Raw genomic sequence first — 22,239 nt, forward strand, 5'->3', positions numbered from 1 at the left:
TACCTAATTAGAATAATACAATTTTTTTAAAAACCCACTAAAAAGCAACTTGGATTGAACTTGGATTGAAGAAAATTACCTATACCAGACTCAAGATGATGAAAACTACCCCTCTCCTTTCAGTTAACAATTCAGTGAGGAAAGGTAAGGGGTGAGGTGGTGAGGTGGTGGTGGATTTACTTGCCATTTGGTAGTACCAAATATTTGTTGCATATACTGTCATATATGGTCATTCTATCAGTCAGTTGTGCTTAACCATTTATTTTTCTGACAAGGGAAGGCTGGGAGTGGTGGAGAGGATATTGGGAAATGGAGCTGGTGACATCAAAAGCCCTCAATAAAATCTTAAAGATCACAGGATCACAGGATACTTGTAGTTTCAAAGAACTCCTGAGTATCAACATTAAATGCGGCATAAGTGAAGAGAGACACTCACCAAAAGGCTTTTGGCAGTGACTTGGGTGATATTCCACACAAAACACAAATGGAAGAGGAGTATCCTATAGCTAGAAATGTCTGTCAGTTGTAGCAGTTTGCAGATAATACTATGGTGACTGTATAAAGCCCAATAATGTTAAAGAACCTCCTTAATAAGATCCATGGTCATTTCAGAAACCAGCAATTCACAGAAGTAGATAAAAAATGCGCATAGTTGAATGGGCAATCCACTAGTACATATCTTGAGTACTGAAGACAGCCAGTGAGTTGGCTCCAGAAACAAACAGGAAGAGGATAGCCTAGATTACATTTGGAAAATCACTCTGTGTTTTCCAAGATCACAACCTGTTCTCTATTGCAAAAGTTCATTTTTAACACAAATATTTTCCTGGCAATGCTATCTGGCTATTAATCATGAAATAGCATCACCTCAGAAGAATAAATGTTTTGGGTGACCCCAAAGGGCAGCAGAAAGATTCATGGTAGGTGTAAGTAGGCTGCAGCATATTGCCAGTAATAGTCTTCATACGAGAAGTAGAGTAAAAGATGTTACTGAGAACATGTATGACTGGAAAAGGAGGTAGGCCAATTACATACAAGTGCCTTTTTCAATTATCTCTAGAAGAGGCACTTTGACAAAGGTTGGGATGCTCCACTGTGACCCTTTTAGCAGTGAAGTAAATTGGTTCCATTTCTCCTTTCAGAATGCAAAACCACTTTACAGAAGGTTTGTGTACTTACTAGTCAGAATAAAACAAAAACCTTACAAGTCTACCTGTGCATTTTTCAGGCCAGTTACTTTTTCAGGTTCAATTACAACTGCTGGCCTGATAAACTCATGATTATCATCAACCCTCATGTGTCAAATATCAAAGCAAGAAAAGATGGCCTACGAACATAAATTCTGTGGTATCTTTGGTTTATTCATTTTTAATTATGTTACTAACCATGTATAATTTATTAAGTCATGTAAAAATACAGTTTTATCATACAAACATCCATATCAAGTACATGTGTGATTCTAGAGTAAAATCACACTCGGCTAAGAGCAAAACATACTTTCTTCTTAATTTTTTCATTTTATGACTAAGGATTACAAGATTAAGCCATTTTTTAAACTATGAAATATAAATCTTAAAAATGAGACATGTCTTTCACATAGGTGAAAGACAAAAAGGAAGACGGCTTATAAAAGTAGATTCCACCAATGAATTATATTATAGGTGATGTATTACAGGTGATTGAAGCTCTTTAGGGAGAGGGAAATTTTGAGTACCCACTAATGGCAATGGACAAACTTTCTAAACTTCTCTAGGCTACATGGGGCAATACCAGCATGGGGTTCTCTTAAAAAAATTCAATTCTGCTAGCTCATCAGCAGCTTATTAAAAATTATAGTATACATATGGTAGCAATTGCCATAGAAAGGAAGCTCCCATTTGAATAAAGAATTCATCAAAAGGAAAATGTCCATTGAACTTACGTCTTTCAGCTGTAGTTCCAATGCATGAATATTAACCACAGGTGATTCAGTGAAACTTGTAGCCATGTTCTACAAACAAATCAAAGTTATTAGCTGCTTAGACTAAGCATATGTTCATGAATCTCTCCAGTCTCATGATTTCCACCACAAAACTCAAGGCACCTATACATCCCAGATTGGTGTACTCTGAGGAACTGTCATGACATCAAAGTATTGTATGGCTTTGGGCAGGTGGAATAAAGATCTCTTGGAAATGTAAGTAGACTGGAAAATGCAGAGTTCTTCAGGTATGATGTGCTCCTTTTAATACTAGAACAGCACAAACTTCCTTTACAATAGCACACTTCCTTTAAAATAGGTCACAAATAGCCTAAAGATTTTCATCCAAATGAAAATCACTGCACGATTCAAATATCTTTCAAGAGACACTAAATTGTCATGTCAAAAACATAGTAAGTACCTACTTATTTTTTCAAGTTTCATCCTCAAAGTCTGTTTGTAACCCTGTCAGCTATATAGAAGATGATAAAATAGTAGTTAAGTTTTCAGGCTAGATCATAAAAAGCCCATAATGGAACTATATTTCAGCTCTTCAAGATTTGGTAAAAAAGAATTTGGCTGTCATTTTTGACTAAAAAGCTCAAACACTTTTTTAAAGGCTCTCCTCTATATTTTATTTTGTATCTAGCCATGATTCCTTGGTACACAATACAATAACAACAGGTGAGGAGGCCAAAGACAACGCATAAGAATACTTACAGATACAATGCTGGTTGAGGATACGACTTTTTAAAAGTTGTTTGGAATTGTGATTTCATTGGTGTAGGGAATTCCCTTCCACAGGTGCAGAGAGCAACTAGTGGGTAAGCTATTATTTTAAAGAGAGTTGTCTACAGAATTGAGAGGTCAGATGAGTTATCGCTGTCACACAGCTATTATATGCTAGAGGCAAGACTTGACCTCAGGTCTTCCTGATTCTAAGACTGACTCTATAGCCTCTGTATTACCTCTCAAATGTCAGTACTATAAAATCCATTCAGGGACTAAATTAGAATTTCTACTTAAAAGCTAACATTTACATTCCACATTCAAATATTTTAGTTTGCTTTTTATAGGATGGATTTTTTTTGAAGATCTAGCCATCTCTGATCTTATCTAACCCCCTTACACAGTACTTTTAATTATAGAGAAATGTAACGTGTATAACATTAATAGCAAATAAACTGGTAGGTAAAATGGAGACAATATGCAATGATATCCTAATACCAGTTGCCTCCATGTTACTGAAGCATATTGAAAAACACTCTTAAAATCAAGTATTCACCTGAGAAAGTAATATTTAATTTATTCCACACACTTCCATAAAAATATTAAAATTCTCAGCAGCAATCTAGGTCTTATCCATACAGCATCTATTACATAGCTAGCTTGGACAAACTAATTCTGATTTAATTATTTTATGTGAAAATGAACAAATGAGCAGTTCAGCAAGAATAATACTTTGGGTAAAAGCAAATAGTTGCTGAAATTAGTTACCCTATAATTCGGTCATAAGATAATCTCTACTATATACTTTGCTATAGTCACACTAGAGTTACAAAATACATTTTCTAAGTCTGTTTGATTATGTACCAAAATAATTTAGATGCTAGAATTTCTTGTTTAAATTAAGTACCTGTGATGAATGAAGTGTATTGGCTTTGCTTTCAAGTTCTGACAGTCTTGTGGTTGCTACAGACAACTGCTTTTTCAGAATGTCGGTCTCTTCTGATAAAGACTTTAAGAGTTGATCTCTTCTCTCTGCCTCTTTAGTTTTTTCTTCTAATTGACTCAGTAATGAACCAATGCTACTTCTAGATTTCAGCTGGGCTTTTAATTGCTGTATTTCTTTTTCTTTCTCTGTCAGATGGTAACTATTCTTCTCCTTTTCAGTTTCAAGGGCAAATATTTTCTAGACAAAAAAAAAAAGATAAGAATCTCACTACAAAGTTAACGCAAACATGAAGACAAACAATGACAAACAAATGTCAAAATGAAGACAAGATAACGAATGTCACCACAAAATTAAGTTTTGTACTAAAATAATTTTTTAATTTGAAAAATATGTAAAGAAATAAGCGAGCTATTTGAATATTTTTCTACCACAGTCTCATACACAAAGCGAAGAACTCACTTCTCTCTCATTGTTGGCCTCAATTCCCAGGAATCTTCTTCATTTGATTAAAAGAGAACTAGAGAAAGGTAAATAGATACAAGTTCCTATTTAAAGGAAGTTATAAGGAGTGAACTATTGAGAACTCAAGCACTACTAAAATAAAAAGTCATAGTTTAACAGCAGTAGCATCTTCTTTGAATGTAGAAATATTTCCCCATTTCTTCTTTTGAATTAATTAATTCAAAATTAAGATGATAGTTGAGAAAAGAAAAAGTGAGAAGCCTCATCTTTCTTTTTTAGTATATGAATAGATAACAAAAGGAGGGTAAAAACTAAATTGGATAAATGATCTTATATTTAAAGGTTTTTGTGTGAAACTGGAAAAAAAAACCAAAAAACTATTGCTGCTGCTGCTGACAACCGACTAATACCGTATTCATGTTTAACTTGTTGAGTACTGACTAATTGCCTGTGGCTGCCAAAGAGCTCTCTGTCCATGGTACTACTCTGTTCAACATTTTTATCAACTGAAGTCATTGAAGACATCCTATCAAATTTGTAATGATTTTATATCATTACAAGTAGGGATAGTTACATCTAGCAATTATCCATTTATCATACAAAATATAAGAACATAAGCACACACTCAATGGCATAATCACAATTCATGATAACAGAAAGATATAACTCAACAGGATAAACATAAAGTCTTTCACTGGGTTAAAAAAATCAGTTGTATTATATTATGATATGGGAGAGCTAGCTTGGGTTAGTTCAAGTGAAGAAAGACAATCTGTCTTCAAATACTTGAAAGAGTTTAAAGATATTTAGAATATCTCAACTAACTGTCCTTTCCTAAAGTCCAAAAACTGATTCAATATGTCTTATAGATAAATAATGGTGAAGTACTGACATTATGGAATCAAGACTTTTTTTTAAGTTTTAGAAGGAAATTTATTAGGTTGTTTGGTAGAGGTAAAGACTCTGTAAGCCACTTCTAAATTATCATCTTTATAAAATATCTCTTTGGTAGTCTGAGTGGTATGATAAAAGTCTATAAATTACCTTCAGTAACAGTATCATTTTTATTTTATCATGGCCTACTCATGAGCATTGAATATTCCTTCAGCTATTTAAGTTGTTCTTTATTTCTTTAAGGAGCATCTTGTAATTGAATCTATACAGGTACTGAGTATGCTTTGGTAGACTGACTCAAGTATTTCATGCATGGGTACTACAATTTAAGAGAAGCATTGATAAACTAAAGTGTATTCAAAGGAATAGGAAGATGGGTCTGGAAACAATATCATACAAAGGACAGAAAATTTTGGAGTTTCTTAGTCTATACAACAGAAAAGTAAGAAAGATAACCTTATTGTCTTCAAATACTTCAAAGGGTTTAAAGATATTTAGAGTATCTCAACAAACTGCCCCTTCCTAAAGTCCAAAAGCTAATTTTTATAAATTAGAATTTTATAAGAACTTTACTTAAAACAGCCTGGGGAAAGCTATCAGAAGGAAGCCAAGATATGAGAGGCAAAATGGTCAATAGAGCACTGTACTTAGGAAGACCTGGGTTCAAATCCTGCCTTGAACATGTACTAGGTACATAACCCAGAGCAAATCAATCTTTGGGCCTCAATTTCCTCATCTGTAAAATATGTGGGTTGGGTTGGGCTCAACGTTCTGTCAGGTTCCTTCCAGCCTTAAATTTATGATCTAAATTCATGATGATAATCTATGATATAATTAAATGGGATGTTAAATATTCACATAAATTTTTCACATTGTTAATTCAGTAATCTCAAATGAGTAGCCTTGATTCTAAGAAGTTAGTGACGAGACAAACCAGACCGTTGGTCATGACAAAGACTTGACATAAGTATGTATGTGCAAGCATATGTTTCAGGAAAAATTAAGTACTTTAAAATATGAAAATGGCTGGTATTTGATAAAATAATAAAATGCAATGACCACCAAATAGCCAGTCTATAACTTAAATTATAAAATTGTGAAAATCTTAAATACAAAATAATTTATATAGACTCAAACTTTTAGAAAAGAAAAATCTAGTTAAAAATACTCTTGCAATTAAATTTAGTTAAATGTGTTTTATAGATAAATAATAGTGAAGTATTGACATTATTGAATCAAATAAAGACTTTTTTTTAAGTTTTAGAAAGAAATTTATTAGGTTGTTCGGTAGAGGTAAAGACTCTTCTAAAACATGTTAATATAAGATGGCCTGATGGACTTGCAGTTAGCATCTGGGTTTAAAACTTGAGTTCTTCCCCTAATATGTATGACCCTGGGTAAATCACTTAACCTCTTAGAGTCTCACTTCTTTTCTCACTTCTAAAATGAGAAGGTTCTATATTAGATGACTTCTAACATACATTTTAACTCTATATCTAATATACACCTGATAATCTCAATGAATTATGTGTGAATTTAAAATCCCTTTGGGTATGTTTAAGATAAAGGAATATTCTAAAGCAGTCTCGATGTTATCCACCCTTTTCATCAGATTGATCTTTGAAAAGTTACACAGGTCAACTATTTGAAGTTAATAGCATAAGGGAAGGAAATGATGAACAGAACGTATAATTTAATTACAACATTCAAAAGTCAAAACCATCTACCTCTTGAAGTCTGTGAATTTCTTTTTCTGCCACCTTTCCTTTTGCGTTTGCATTTTCTTCCACAGACTTTTTAAGAGCTGAATTTTCTTTCTTAAAGTTCTCTAGTTCAGTTTCAGATTTGGAGGTGCTAATCTTTAATCCCAATTTACTTTTAACAAAATCTTTGGGGCTTCTGGAGGACATATCTGGAATATTCTGTAAAAACAAGAATGAAAGCATATAAAAAGATAGTTTAAAGACTCAATGTTATACATGCTCAGTTGCTCTCAGCAAAATAAGTACCCAAAATGGAAAGGTGTTGAAATCATACACTGACCCTACCATATATAGGTCACAACTAAGAACATTTCCAACTTAGAAAAAATGCTAAGTGATCCTTTTACATCTCTATTGCACTTTACAATTTAACAAAGCACTTTCTCAGACACTACCTTATTTAATCCTCATAACAACTCTTGTAAGGCAAGAATACTCATTATTATCTCTAGTTTTACAGATGAATAGAGGACTAGAGAGGTTAACCGATTTTCACAAGGTGATGTAGCTTTTAAGTAGCACCTGAGTCTATTCAATCTGCTTTCAAGTATAATGTTCTTCTGTGACCTCTTTCAGCAGGCACTCAGGAGATGATGGGTAACAAGTTCAAGTGAGAAAGAAATAAGACTATATGAAAACATGACAATATGCATAGAATCCAAAAATGAAAAGAATCAAGTAGGCAAAAACCAAGAGTAATAACTGAGAGTAGAGAGCCAGTGTGATATAAGGAAAAGACTACTGAATTTGAAGTCAGAGGACCTGGGCTCCAGTTCTGTCTCTGCCACTCACTATGAGACCTTGGGTGAGTCAATTACCCTTTATTAAGTGATCCTCAGTTTCTGAATCTAATACTACTAACACTACCCACCCATGTGGCAAAGCTCAAATGAGATAATATCATTAATTAACAGCTTGGTAAAAGAAGCACAAAAAAAAATGTTGAAGAAAACACCTTAAAAAACAGAATTGGCCAAATGGAAAAAGTAAAAAAGCTCACTGAAGAAAAAAATTAGAATTGGCAAGTGGAAGCTAATTACTCTATGAGATTTTGAGAAACAATAAAACAAAAGCAAAAGAATTAAAAAATAGGAAAAATGTGAAATATCTCATCAGAAAAACAACTGACCTGGAAAACAGATTGAGGAGAGAGAATTTGAGAATTATCTGAAAGTTGTGATCAAAGAAAAAGCCTAGATATCTTATTTCAAGAACTTATCAAGGAAAACTGCCCCATATCTTAGATCCAGAGGGTAAAACACCTCCTGAAAACTCCCAGGAATATTACAGCCAAATTCCTGAGCTCCCAGGTCAAAGAAAAAATACTTCAAGCTACCAGAAAGAAACAATTCAAATATTGTGGAGCCACAGTCAGGATAACACAAGATTTGGTAGCTTCCACATTAAAGGCGTAGAGAGCTTGGAATATGATATTCTAGAAGGCAAAGGAGCTAGGACTACAACTAAGAATAACCTATTCAGAAAAACTGAGTATAATCCTTGGGGGGGGGGGAAGGACATTTAATGAAATGGAGGGTTTTCAAGCATACCTGATGAAAAGAGAACCGAATAGAAAATCTGACATTGAAACACAAAGAGAAGCATAAAAAAGGTAAACGTGAAATAGTAATCATAAGGGTCTCAATGAAGTCAAATTGTTCACATTCCTATTTAGGAAGGTGATATATGTAACTCCTAAGAACTTTATTATTATTGTGGCAGTTAAAAAGAGTTTACAGACAGAGAACATAGATATGAGTTGATTACGTTGGAATTATCTCAAAAAAAATGAAGAGGTGAGAAAAACGGATGAACTAAGAGAAAGAGGAAGGAAAAAGTAGAATGGGGAAAATTTTCTCACATAAAAAAGGAATGAAAAGAAGAGCTTGTACAGTGGAGGGGAAAATAACGGTGAGGGATGCTGGGAAATAATTGAATCTCACTCTCATAGGAATTAGTTCAAAGAGGTGAGAATATATTTTAAAAGAATGTTGAAAATATATAAATAATAAACTGAAGTATTTTTTAAAATATCATTAAAGCACTGTTTATAATAACAAAGCACTGCATATAGCTTGGCAATGTGTTATCAGGTGGCCTGTTAATTTCAAACTATCAATAAAATATGGAATTTGGCCTGTATATTAAAGAGAAAAAAAAAAGTCAGGGCACTGCTTAGGTAATGAGTATTGTAATTTTTTGCCTCACCTAACTTCCATAACTTTCTAAGCTTTTTCACACTTAGCTTCCATTTGCTTGGATTCATCACAGCATACCAAGATGATACAAGAAGAAGAATAAAGATAGGAATTGGATCTATGATTTCACTGGTATAGGGAACTCTGTGGTGAGGAACTTCCCTCCACCAATGCAGGTTAACACCTTTTATGCAACTTATAGTCTCAGAAAGATACCTACATTCACTAAGAGGTTAAATGACTCGCTCAAATGCACATAGTTAGCATGAGAGGCAGCTTGGTATAGTAATGAACAAGCTTCAAAGCCTGGAGGACTTGGGTTCAAAATTTGCCTCTGATGAATATTGGCTGTGGAATAGTAAGAGGTGCTTAAATTAAAACACCCCCCCCAAAAAAAACCACAACTTACCCTGTGTACCAAGGATCGGTGATGAGAAATGTTCAAAATATAAGCCAATAGGCCTGGAAAGTAACTTGGGGAGCTTACATCCTCCCCTCACCTTTATATCCCCAATTAAATGAAATTAATCAATTAGCAAGCATTTAAATACCTACTATGTAACAGGCACTAAGTTTCTGGGGATATAAAGACAAACATTCAGTAGTCCTTGCCCTCAAAGAGCTTATGTTAAGGTAAAAAACAGTACGTGAATAAATATAAGGTAATGGGAGTGCAGAGAGTGGCACTAACAGCAAGGGGTGGTGTGGGAGGATCAGGAAAGGCCTCATATAAGAGGTGGTGTTTTTCAGTCAATAAACATTTATTAAGCACATACTATGAGCCAGGTACTGTGTACTGGAAGTACAAAGAAAGATTAAAAACACAGTTCTACTCCTTAAGGAGCTAACTTTCTAATAAGGTAGACAAGGTACAAATGATTTATGTACATACAAGATATGCACATAGTGTAAATGGAAAGTAATCTTGGAGGAAGCCACTATGTGGGGATGGGGGAACGGACATGACCAGGAAAGATGAATAGAAGTAGAATTTAAGTTGAATCTTGAAGGAAGCCAGGGAGGATAGAAATCAGAAATGAAGGGAGAAAGCATTCCCAGTATAGGAGAACATCAGTGAAAGGTAAGGAGTTGGAAGATGGATCCAAATGTGTGAGAACAGAAAAAAGGCCAGTGTCACTGGATACTGGAGTATGAGGAAGGAAATAAAAGGTAAGATGACTGGAAAGGTGGTTGGTCAGGTTGTGAAGTACTTTAACAGCCAGAGAGTATGTAAGGGTAGTAATGAATAATAAGGCTGGAAAGGTAGATTGGAGCCAGGTTGTAAAGGGCTTTAAATGCCAAAGAGGAGGTTGTATTAAAACCCAGAAGTACTACAGGGCCTCTAGAATAAACTGAGTAGGACAACCAGATAGTCAGATCTATGCTTTAGGAATATTACTTTGGCAGTTGCTTGCAAAGATGGATTGGAGAAGGAAGAGATATGTACAGTGGGCTCTCCAACTGCCTGGCTTTCAAGGTAGGCCCTCCATGACTGGGCTCCACACTACCAATTACCTTTCCAAATTCATTTCACAATACAACCCAAATCCAGTCCTCTGCTCTAATCCTGCTAATTTTCTTACTGCCCTCCAAACATACAATATTCATTTCTCCTCTTCCTCATACTGTTCTAGTTTCCTCTTCTATTATTAAAACCTACCATCCTTTAAGGTCAAATTTAAGTTCCAAGTCCCTGAAGCCTTCCCTAATTCCCTTGTCCTCATGGAACTCTCCCCTGTTCTGACCTCCTATAGAAAGTCTAGTTGTTAACGCACAATTTAGGAATTACTATGTTCTGTCTAGGATTGCTCAGTAATTGTTTTGGGGATCTTGTCTTTACTGAACTAGAAGTCTGGGGACCTGATTACTAGTCCTGATTCTGCCACTAATTAGTTGTGTGACCTGATGCAAGTCCTCTCTGAGCCTGTCTCTTTATTTGTATAATGAAGACATTGGACTAGATCGTTTCTAAGGTGCCCTCTGGCTCTGAGGTTTTACAATTCTATATGAATGAGCTATTACAGTGATTCTGCTTCTTAAATTCCCCAGAGTGCCTTGCACATAACAGGTATTCAATTGATAGGACATTATAGGGAGAGTAAAGCTCCTTCCTACTTTTAAGTCCCTCCAAAGTCAACAAATCAACAAGCATTTATTAAATGCTTCGTATGCACTGGGGTCTGGGCTATGTGCTGGGAATACAAATACAAGCAGGAAATTCATTCAACAAACATTTAAATATTTTAGTGCCGGGTGGGAGGAGCAAAAAAATTTTTGATAAAACACAGTTTTCTGCCTTTGTGGAGCTAATAGTCTGGTAGGGAGACAAGATAAACATAGAAAAACTTTAATAAACAGTATTACAAGGTAGCTATATTAGAGAGTTGCAGAACAAAGTGTTAGGAGGAAGACTGTTACCGGGGATTAGCAAAGGCTTCATCATCATATAATGAATATATAAAATTTGCCAGGCACTTTTACCTCATCTTATAAAAGAAATACAGGTATAATTATCCCTATTTTATAAAGGAGGAAACTCAGGCTCAGAGAGATCAAGCGACTAGCCCATGATTACACAGCTAATAAATATCAATAGTAAAATGTGAACACAGATCTTTCTCGACTTTAAGTCCAATACTCTTTCCACTATACCATGCTGCCTTTGAGCGCTTGAGTGGGGCTCCAAAGACTGAGCAAAAATTCAACAGCCTAAAAACGGGACAGGAAATACTCAAGGCATAGGGAACAGTGTGCACAAAGCCAGAAAACTTGGGACAGCACATAGCATATTCAGGGAGAGAGAAAATTTTCCTTGGGCTTGAGCGTAGAATGTGTGGAACAGAGTAACAGGACAGAAGTCTAGAAAGGAACAGCAGTGCCAGATTGTAGACTGTTTGAACTAGGACTTTAACTAAGAACTTAGTTTGAACTAAGATTTTCTGAGCAAAGGAATGGCATGATCAGCTAGGTTTATAAGGAGCCCAAAGGATGGAACTCACAAACTGGCAAACGTAGGCTTGCTGTAAGTGGAAAAGACTATTTTGTGAGGATTGGTCATCAAGCAAGGACTAGATGACCACTTGTCCCTTATGTCCTAGAGGGGGTTCCTTCTCTTGTGTGGGTTGGACTAAATGACCATTGAGGTCCCTTCTAACTCTGAGATTCTGTGAAGATCACTGTCAAGATGGCATGAGGTATAGGGACAGTATAGGGGACTGGGGTGGGGAACCTGCAGCGGACCTTTGAATGAATCCAAACTTCACAGAACAAATCCCCTTAATAAAAGGATTTCTTGTACCCAAGGACCTAGAAGGCCACATGCCACTGGTTCCCCACCTGGGGCTCTAGGCAGAAAAATCTTTTAAGAGGATACTGCAAAGAGAACTGAGAACACAGAAGCAATGTTGCCTAAGCTAGGTAGTACAGTAGCAAGAACACCACCTTGTAATCTCAAGACTGCAATCCCCACAGTGCTGCTTTTTCATATATGTATTTGTTGTCTCCCCCATCTGAATGTTCAATCTCCCTGAGTAGGGACTGTTTCATTCTTTACACATGTATTAATTACACATGTAATATTTAATATTTATACACCGTATTAATATTTATCTGTAAAATGTAGATAATGATAGCACCCACCTCCCAAGATTGTTTCGAGGATCAAATAAGATAATAATTGAAAAGCGCTAGGCACATTAGTAAGCGTCACATAGATGTTATCATTATTATTGTTATTATCTTACACGACAGACACCTAATAAACGTTTGTTGATTGATTTGACTTTGTTCAAGTCCCTCCTCTTCTCTGGTCCTCAGTTTCCTCCAATGTAAAATGAGAACCTTGGATAAGTCGACCGACTAACCGTGTGGCGCAAAATGGACTCCAGGGGGCCAGGCTCTGGTTCTGAATCCCTGGAAGGTGAAGGCCTCCTCGGGCCGGCCACATCACCTCCTGGGGTCCTCAATCTACGACTCTGGGATATCACAGAACCGGGAGGCGAGGGAAAGACAAGACAAATCCCCAATCTGGGACGGCAGCCGGAAGCATCAGGGTGGGGTCTCACAGACAATCTCGGCCGCCGGGCGGTGCCCTCAGCTGAGGCGCTCCCGCATCCCCGCCGCCCCGGCCGGCTCTGACAATACCAGCCCAAGATCTGCGGGCTCCTCGGGCAGGGCCTCCCCTGCTTCCCGTCCCCTGGCGACTGACGGAGCTCGGTCCACCTCGGCCACCAGCGCCACCACCCACCTGAGACAACGTTGTCGTCCGCCCTCCTCCACAGCCGAACCCTCCACAGTTTCCGGAAATTTGAATCCCGCGGCTGAAGGGGGAGGGGGCATGACGTCACTGCCGGCGAGGGCGCGGTTCCGGCAGAGAAGGGGCAGGGAGCAAGGCGCTCTTTTCAGGATTGGTTGTAAGCGCCGGTGGGCGGGACTTTAACCCGTGAACGGGGAGGGGATAGAAATAGGGGAGGGGCGGGCCTGTCAGTCTGTCCTCCCCGCCTGCCCCTCTCCGCCCCCGCCGAGGCTCGGAGCTCCGCCTTTTACACCTGTCGGAGCCACCCTGGGGACTGGCCTTTAGAAAAGGCTCCGGGGCAGGCTTGTGGGGTGGAATGAAGGCGGAGCCTCCCTCCCCCAGCCTTGAGGCTGCTGCATCCTGGCTGCAACCTCCTGGAGCAGAGCCTTGGTCTGCAATCTGAACCTTGGGATGGTCGTAGTAAGCAGCCAGAGGCTGTACTTTTTAACCGCAATTTTTAACCAAAGCGGTGCCAAACGGAAGGATCAAAAAGAAGCAAATTGTTTATTGACCTCACATGACTCCCCAAATCTTTGTTCCGATCACAAATAATTGATTGCTATTCAATTAATCTGACATTAATTTAGGGAGTATTCTGTGCTAAACACTGTCCTGCGTGCTCGGGATACGTAAGAAAATGAAAGACAAGAAACAGTTCCTGCCCTGAGGGTGAGGGGGATGCACTTGTTTAGATACAAATCATACCTAAATAAGTAAGGTTGGTGTGGAAAAAGATGAAGTGGCTGAAAAGTTGTAGAGGCAAAGGAAAGGAAGTTGAGTGTTGATTGTCAAGTGATAAAAGGCTTTAGACAACTTTTTTGCAAAGAGCTTTACCAATCAATCCATAAATATTTGTTAAATACCTGCTGTGTGTCAGGCTCTGTGCTAAGAACTGGGAATACAAAAAGAGGCAAAAGAGAGTGCTTGCTCTCTGGGAACTTACAATCTAACGGGGGAGATAACATTCAAACAAACATATTCAGAGCAAGCTCCCTGTAGGATAAAAGGAAATCATTAACAGAGGGAAGGCACTGGAATTTGGAGGCCTTGGGGAAGGCTTCCTGTAGAATGTGGGGTTTTAGTTGAGAGTCAAAGGAAGCCAGGAGGTCAGAAGAAGAAGGCATTTCAGAGGGACTGGGGGACAGCCAGAGAATATGCCCAGCGCAGAGAGATGGGGCATCTTGTTCATGGAACAGGCAGGAGGCCAGGCTGTCACTGGATGGGAAGAGTTATACTGGGGAGTAAGGTGTAAGAAGACTGGAAAGGTAGGATGGGGTTAGGTTATGAAGACCTTTGAATGCCAAACAAAGCATTTTTGTATTTGATCTTGTAGGCAATAGAGAGCCACTGTAGTTTACTGAGTAAGGGATAGATTTGTTGGACTTAAACTTTAGGAAAATCACTTAGGTGGCAGAATGGAGGATGAATCTGAGTGGAGAGGGACTGAGGCAGGCAGACCCCACAACTGACTAGTGCAATAGTCCAGACATGAGGTGACAAGGTCTGTACTAGAGTGGTAGCAGTATCAGAGGAGAGAAGGGGACACATTGGAGAGGTGTTGAAAAGGTGAAATTGACAGGCCTTGGCAAGATTGGATATGAGGGGTAAAAGACAGTGAGAGATAGGATGACATCCCAGTTTGGAGCCTGAGTGACTAGGAGGATGGTGTTGCCCTCTACAATAACAAGGAAGGTAGGAGGACTAAGAGTCTAGGGGGAAAGATAATGAGTTCTTTTTTGGATACACTGAATTTAAGATGTCTACAGGAGACCTACTTCACCACTCCTTTTCGATTTCCTCAAGTACCCTGCAATCCCTTTCTTCTTCAACAGGGGGCCTCATCTCCTAATTACAGGGAAAATTGAGGCCATCCATCGTAAGTTTGCTTTTCTCTCCTACACTGTACCTCAAAACCCCTATATATCACCTCCCTTCTCCTTTTCTTGGTTCCTTTGTTCCGGCTTCTAAGAAAGAGGTAGCTTTCCTCCCTTCAAATATCAACCCCTCTGTTTTACACTTTGTCTATCATCCCTATCTCCTCTGGAATCTTGTCTCAGTCTCTAATCTTTATTGTTCATCTACCGGCTCCTTCCTAGCTGCCTATTGACTTACCTACTTTTGAAAATGTTTAACCACTTCACTTGACTCTGCCATCCCCTCAAGCTATAATGTTTCTTTCACAGCCAAATGCTACATATTTATTTTTAATTATATATTTTTATTTATATTTTTTAACATCTATAATTATTGCCTCTGTTTCTTCACCTCCCACTCACTTTTCAACTCCTGGCAATCTGGTTTCTGAATGTACCAGTAGTGAAATTGCTCTCCAGAAGGCTGGCAGCTAAATTCATTAGCCTTTTCTTAGTTTTCATTCTGTTTGACCTCTATGCAGCATTTGACATATCAATCCCCTCCTCTTTCTAGATATTCTCTCCTTTCCTGTCCTTCAGATACTGCTATTTCCTTTTCTTCATCTCCTTTGCTAGATCATCATCTTGTTTCCTATTCCACATTTGAATTTCAGCCTCTTGGATTTGGTGTGCAAAAGAGACTCTGGTTGCTGACCTGGCCTGGCCTTTGGTTTATGCCCAGTATTTTGGGCCAGACCCCCTTTAAATCCACACTCCTTCCCTCCCCCTACGCTTTTCTCCAGGCTGGAAGAAGAGCAATAGGGTCTGTTATTGGAGCTGTGAATTACCCTATCCATCCTGGAAACAATTTGGAATTATGCCTTCTCTCTTAAAGTTACTTGCCCTTTGGCTATAGATCCCACTCCTGGACGATACCTCCAAGAAAGTCAGACATAAATAAAGGTCTGGGCATATAGCCAGTCAGTGAATAAACGTGTATTAAGAGCCTACTATATTCTCGGCACTGTGCTAAGTACTAAGCATGAAAATATGAAAAAAGACAATCTTTGCCTGCAATCAATAATCAATCACATTTACTAAAGGTCTACGGTGCCAAGCTCTCTCTTAAGTGCCATTCTCAAGGAGCTTGCAGTCTAAGGGGAGAGGCAACAGGCAAAAACCATGTATACGAGCTACATACAAGATTAATTGGAAATAATCAGCAGAATGAAGGACTAGAATTAAAGGGGTTGGGAAAGATGTCTTGTATAAAGTGGGATTTTAGCTAAGTTTTGAAGGAAACCAGAAAAGCCAAGTGGAGGAGAGGAGGGAGAGATTTCCAAGCATGGCAAACAGCCCATGAAAGTTGGGAGATGGAGTATCCTGTCTGAGGAACAGCAAGGAGGCTAGTGTTGCTTGGTCACAGAATACATGCCTTACTTTTCATCCCCAACACTCAGCATAGTACCTGACACATAATAATTGCACAATAAATGCTTGTTGAAAGGCACCAAGTAGCATCACTTACAGACATACGGTGTGTTCTATATACAGAGAGGTCGCTTTTCAGATCTGTTATGACCTGCATGAAATCCAGTTATTCTGATTCATGCCCTGCTGGACTAGGAGACATTGGGCTGTCTTCATCAGGGGCATAACTAGGGCAAGGCCCTAGTTTTGCCTGAGAGTACTAAAATTGAAAGGGTTGTTGAAGCATGAATGCTCCAGCAGATGAAAACAGCTGAGTTTAGAGCTTACTAAGTGGCAAAACACAGTTGATTATGAACTGACTGAAGCTGACCTTGTCTCTGTTCCCAGACCAATGAATTGCCTGGGGTTGACCAGGCATGTCACTCCCAAACTCTGATTATTTTGTAAATCTCCTACCAGCAGCCTGGCCATCCATGATTCTGCCTTAGTGCTCTTTATAAACCCTGCTCCCAGCCCCCTCCTCGGGTACCCCAGCACTTGCTATGTGGTACCCCACCCCCAACTTACTTGCCCTGATGAAAGACCTCCATTTTGCTTTATTGGCTATTTCCTCTTGCATTCAGGTTGACATTAAGCAAGAATACAGTGTGAGTATTTTCACCTTGGAAATTGCTACAAATTAGAGCTTGGTTTATTGTTTTGTTGATTGTCTAGACTTTAAAAAGTGATGGACAAAATGTTACTGATGCAGATTAAATTTAAGAGTATGCCATGGCCTACCCTAGAAAAGCCCTACTCCGCCAGCCTTTGATTGGCTGATCTTCCCAAAGAGGCTTCTCCATTAGTGACCTAGGGGTATCAAGGAGTTTCTGTCCATGGGGCCAGGGTCCTATTGTCCCTGCTAGAGGCTGGCCTCAAGAGGCTTTTCTCACAGTTGATCTTTGTGTTTTAAGGTTTATCTTCTTTATCTTCAAAACAGAATGTGTCTTTACATGTTGATTAATGGGCATTTTTATGCTACTTGCCCAGAGTGAATTTTGTAACACCTGTCTGCCTATTCCCTACTGTCCTCACTCCCCATTTCCCACCTTTCCTCTCAATAGTTTTGCCGCCACCTGGACCAGATACATACTCTGGAGGTTTAGCCCTTTAGTCTCTGGAAATCCTGTCCTGGCACCACTGCTGCCTCTACTGGTGATTGCCTTGCCCAACTCATTTTTTCAGGCTGACCCCAGCCATACTTCACTTTACTCTCCTTCCCCCAGCTATATTCTCCACAGCCTCACCAACCACCTTGCCATTGTTCAAGTAGTGGGTCATGGTACAATTCCTTCATCCATCCTACCTTCTCCCATATTTGCTCATCCTGATGTGAATTACTGATATACCACAGTTGGCCCTCTTTTAGGTCTCCTATGGGGCTGGAGTGGCAGACCCAGCAATCCTGAATGCCCCATACCCCACAGCCTCACCTATCTGGACCAGGGAGTTCCTTGCCCATGATTCACTTTCTTCAAAGGAATCGGTATTAGACCAACCCTGGGCAGAAGGCCAGCAGGCCAAGTAGAAAAGAACAAACATGGGAGGGTAGCGTAGAAGGATTAATATTTTCACAGACAGAGTAAATGATTCAAGGAACAAAATAATAATGAGTACAAAGAGGAGAGACAAGATCCCGGAGAGGGTGTCACCCTTTCCCTTCTGCAGTCCTCTTGGGCAGCTCCTCCTGGAAAGCAATTTCAGGTCTTCAAGCTACATCTCCCCTATGTGTAACTACCTCTATAAGAATATAAGCTTCCTGAGAGCAGAGACTGTTCCTTTTATTTGCATCCCCAGCACTAGTGCTTGGCACATAGTAGGCACTTTCTTAATAAAGGCTTTTTCATTCATTCATTCATTTCTTCAAATATCGGAAATGCAGTTAAAGCTCTTGTTCTTGATTATATCATTTGCTCCTGGGACTCAGCTCAAGATGTCAAACTGGTCTATACCCCCCTCCCCCCAGGACCTTTATCAGCACCAGCTATTTGTCAAATCAGTTTAAGAAAGAAGATGCTCACTCCCAGAGTGACATACACTTTAAGAGCTGCCAAAGTGGTGTACACACAGGAGTACAACCACCAATCCAACCTTGGGGAGCCCAGACATAGGGGACCAGATCTAACCATCCAACTATGATCTCCATAACAATTAAATCTTTCCTGGGAATTTTTTGATGGTTAGGGCTTTCCTATTACCTAGTCTGGGAATCTGGCAAGGATTATCCTCTTCGATTAATCAATAAGCATTTATTAAGTATCTATTGTATGCCTGGCACTGTGTGAAGCACTGGGCATACAAAGAAAAGCTATAGCAGTCTCTGCCTTCGAGGACCTTATATTTCAGTGGGGGAGATGACATGTACAAAAATCGGTACGTACAAAAGACATACAGAGTTGTTGGAAAGTATCCTAGAAGAAAAGGATCTAGAAAGGTAGGGGGATGTGGTGGCATGAACTGGGAAAGGCTTCCTGTAGAAGGAGGCACTTCAGCTGAGTCTTGAAGGAAACTGGGGATTGTAAGAGGTGGAAGAAGAGCATTCTGGGCAGGGGGGACAGCTGGCATAAAGGCATGGAGATGAGAAATGGAGCATCATGCATAAGGAACAGTGAGTAGACCAGTATGGATGGACCATAGAAAGGAGGAGAGTAAAATGTAAGAAAACTGGAAATAGAGGAAAGGGACAGGAGGGAACACTAGCAACTCATTGTATCAGGAAGAGCTTTTCATAGGAGGTAGAAGCTAGGACTGACCCTTGAAGTTTGAAACATAATTGGGTTACTTTATGGAGAATGGGTTGAAGAGGGTAGAGATTGAAAGCAAGGAGATCATTTAGGAAGTTAATTCAATAGTTCAGGTCAAACGTGATGAGGAGTGAAATAGAATAGTACATATTTAAGGGGAGAGAATCGGACAGATATGAGGATGTGGTGGTAGAATGAACAAGATTTGGTAACTGATTGGATGAGGGAGCATGTAGGAAGTGAAGTGTTGAGGATAATCCTGAGGTTGCAAACCTGGATGGATCAATAGATATATGAAAGTATGCAAGATGCGTGAGTTTAGGGAAAAATGCTGAGTTCTATTTTGGGAATGTTGAATTTGAGATGCTAATGGGACATCCAGGTAGAGATGTCCAGTAGGCATTTGGTAATGTAGAACTGGAAGTCATCTACATAGAGATGATAATTGAACCTATATGAGAAAAGATGAAATTGGGGTAGGGGGAGAGAGAGAGAGACAGAGAGAAGAAGAAGAAGAAGAAGAAGAAGAAGAAGAAGAAGAAGAAGAAGAAGAAGAAGAAGAAGAAGAAGAAGAAGAAGAGAACAGAAGAGGAAGAAGAAGAAGAGGAAGAAGAAGAAGAAGAAGAAGAGGAAACAGAAGAGGAAGAAGAAGAAGAAGAAGAAGAAGAGAAGAAGAAGAAGAAGAAGAAGAAGAAGAAGAACTGGGAGAAGATACAACTTGAAGGGACAGCACAGACAAATGAGTATTTTCTAAGAATGGAGGACTTGAATTTCTTAATAGGCTGCAGGGAGGAAACCAGGAGATAAGGAGAAATCAAAGACTGTGAGAGAAAAACTATGACCACCAACTTGGATTATCTGACATTTATCTAGATCTTTAAGGTTTACAAAGCACTTTCCAAAGATTATGTCATTAGAATTTCATAAAAACATTATACAGCAAGCATTTCAGACATAATTAGTCTCTCTTTAATTATGAGGAAACTGAGGCTGTATGAGGTTGAATGACTTTGCCCATGGCACACAGCAAAGGTCAGCTAGGTGTCTAAGTGGATAGAGTTTGAGACCTGGAGTCAGGAAGACCTGAGTTCAAATGCAGCCTCAGACATTTACTAGCTGTGTGACCCTGAACACAGGCTGAAACCTGGGTTTTTTCATCTGTAAAATGAGCTAGAGAAGGAAACAGCAAGCCAGAATTTCTTCCAAGAAAACCTCAAAAAAGGGTCACAAAAGTCAGGCATGATTGAAATGACTAAACAACAGCACATAAGTATCAGAGGTGAGATGTGAAACTATCTAAGGGCAGCATTCTATCCATTGTACCATGCTCATATCTTGGTGGATATGAGAGGGGTTGGAGTCAAGGGCACAAATAGAAGGATTAGCCTTTGTAAGGAAGAGAGCCTCTTTCTTAGAGGGAGGGCAGAATGAGGGCTGTTGAAGAGAACTTTTCCTATATGGGGAAGGGAAGAATAGGAAACTCAATGGGTAACTTCGATTTATCAGTAAAGAGAGGGAGAGAGGAGAGAGTAGCTATAGGAGGTATAATAGTGGCATCCAGATTTCCTTATATTAGCAGTTAAGCCTAATTAAAACCTACTTAGTATTTAAAACACTAGGAATTGAAGCCTAATTTTGAGCTTAAAATCTAGTACCATTCAGCTATTCCCAATTCATGCAGAAGGGGGAGTCTCTTACTTAATTTTAAATGCTGTAAGTAGATACCTTAGGGTGTGTGAGAGGGAAGAAAGGTGCAGCTAAAATGAAAGGCACCATGGCTAATCAAAGTTAAAGACCTTTCTCTCCAAAGCTCAGGCACCTTCAAACCACCATCCTGTATCCCTTTAACTAACCGCCGTCTATTTCAGGAACTGCTGCGGAAAGAATCAAACATTAGCATCATTTTTTTTTTTAGCTCTTTCCACATTAATCATTAACCCTAAATCTATTTTAGTTCTATACATCGCACATGAATATTACTAGTTGGAGTTTAAAAGGTTTCACTTCCATCTTTCCAGATTTCACAAGTTATTACTGCCTATTTCTGAGTAAAAATAGGGAGTTTCGGGTATCGGTTTACAGATTGCCTTTAGTAAATAATCTGACAGATCCACCCATTGACTCTTTTTCTTTTCCCCCTCCCCCCTTCCCTCCTTCACCGTAAGCAAATCACTCCCTGCCTTCTTTGCTCTGCTGGTTCATGGAGAAGCCGCAAGCACAGATGCAGTACTACCTTTCCAAACTTCATTTTCCGTCTTAGCGGCTTATTCCAAGTCCAGCAATCATGCTTCGGGTCATCGTGGAGTCTGCGAGCGATATCCCTAAAGGGAAATTTGGGAAACCCGATCCAATTGTCTCGGTTATTTTTAGGGGTAAGACAACTTTGTTTCTTAGTACCAGGGTCACGTTTGGATTTTGATATAATGCACTTTCTCGGGTAGAGTTGTTTAATGATTCTGATAATAAGGTGATTGTACTGCTTGCAAAGACTCTCTTTGATCAGTGGGCTCTTGTTACCTGTGTAGAACAGGAAATGGAATCGATTATTTTGGATGGTCTCTCCTCCCCCCCCGCCCCCCTTCCCTTCAAGTCTCTGAGACTTATGCTAAGACCTGAAATTTGAACTTCCAGGGGAAAAATGATTGCTTTGCTTTTTAAAGAAACACATATTGACTTATCAGCTCTGGTTTCTGTTATTAAAAGTCTGTAGAGGTTTTAGCTGCAAACCAGGGTTTTTAATACATAATTCCTTCTGCCAACCATAAGCCTGTTTTAAAAAGTAGTCAGCTGTCCCAGCAATTCATGCTCACTAATACAATTTCATGGTGATAATCCTTTTGGTCCATTTTTGGCAATGAAAGGTGGAGGTAATAGGAGCATAGCTAGAGCTAGAAGGGAGCTCAGAAATCCACCCCGCCCATTACAG

General features: G+C 39.2%; 2 protein-coding genes across 6 annotated transcripts in view; one reads left to right on the forward strand and one right to left on the reverse strand.

Annotated features, from left to right (window-relative positions):
• The window catches only part of CEP55 (centrosomal protein 55), a 46,847-nt gene extending 25,209 nt beyond the window's left edge, over positions 1–21,638 (reverse strand). For 3 of the 5 annotated variants that reach the window (XR_002320234.2, XM_020964089.2, XM_020964086.2), the window contains exons 1-4: positions 21,547–21,638; positions 6,719–6,913; positions 3,597–3,872; positions 1,922–1,990 (exon numbers count right to left, since the gene is read on the reverse strand). Coding sequence is in view for 4 of the 5 variants with exons in the window: in XM_020964089.2 (XP_020819748.1) it covers positions 1,922–1,990; positions 3,597–3,872; positions 6,719–6,913; positions 21,547–21,561 (555 nt within the window). In the remaining variant the exon portion in view is untranslated. Of the gene's footprint in view, positions 1–1,921; positions 1,991–3,596; positions 3,873–6,718; positions 6,914–12,815; positions 13,174–13,198; positions 13,273–21,546 lie in introns of those variants that run through there. The other 2 variants (XM_020964087.2, XM_020964088.2) reach the window with 2 other exon arrangements.
• The window catches only part of MYOF (myoferlin), a 158,406-nt gene continuing 157,655 nt past the window's right edge, over positions 21,489–22,239 (forward strand). The window contains 1 exon segment of the mRNA XM_020964136.2: positions 21,489–21,685. Coding sequence (XP_020819795.1) covers positions 21,598–21,685 — 88 coding nt within the window. The 5' untranslated portion in view covers positions 21,489–21,597.

Source organism: Phascolarctos cinereus, unplaced genomic scaffold (assembly GCF_003287225.1).
Source record: "Phascolarctos cinereus isolate Bilbo 61053 unplaced genomic scaffold, phaCin_HiC Scaffold_3;HRSCAF=262, whole genome shotgun sequence".
NCBI classification, from domain to species: domain Eukaryota; kingdom Metazoa; phylum Chordata; class Mammalia; order Diprotodontia; family Phascolarctidae; genus Phascolarctos; species Phascolarctos cinereus.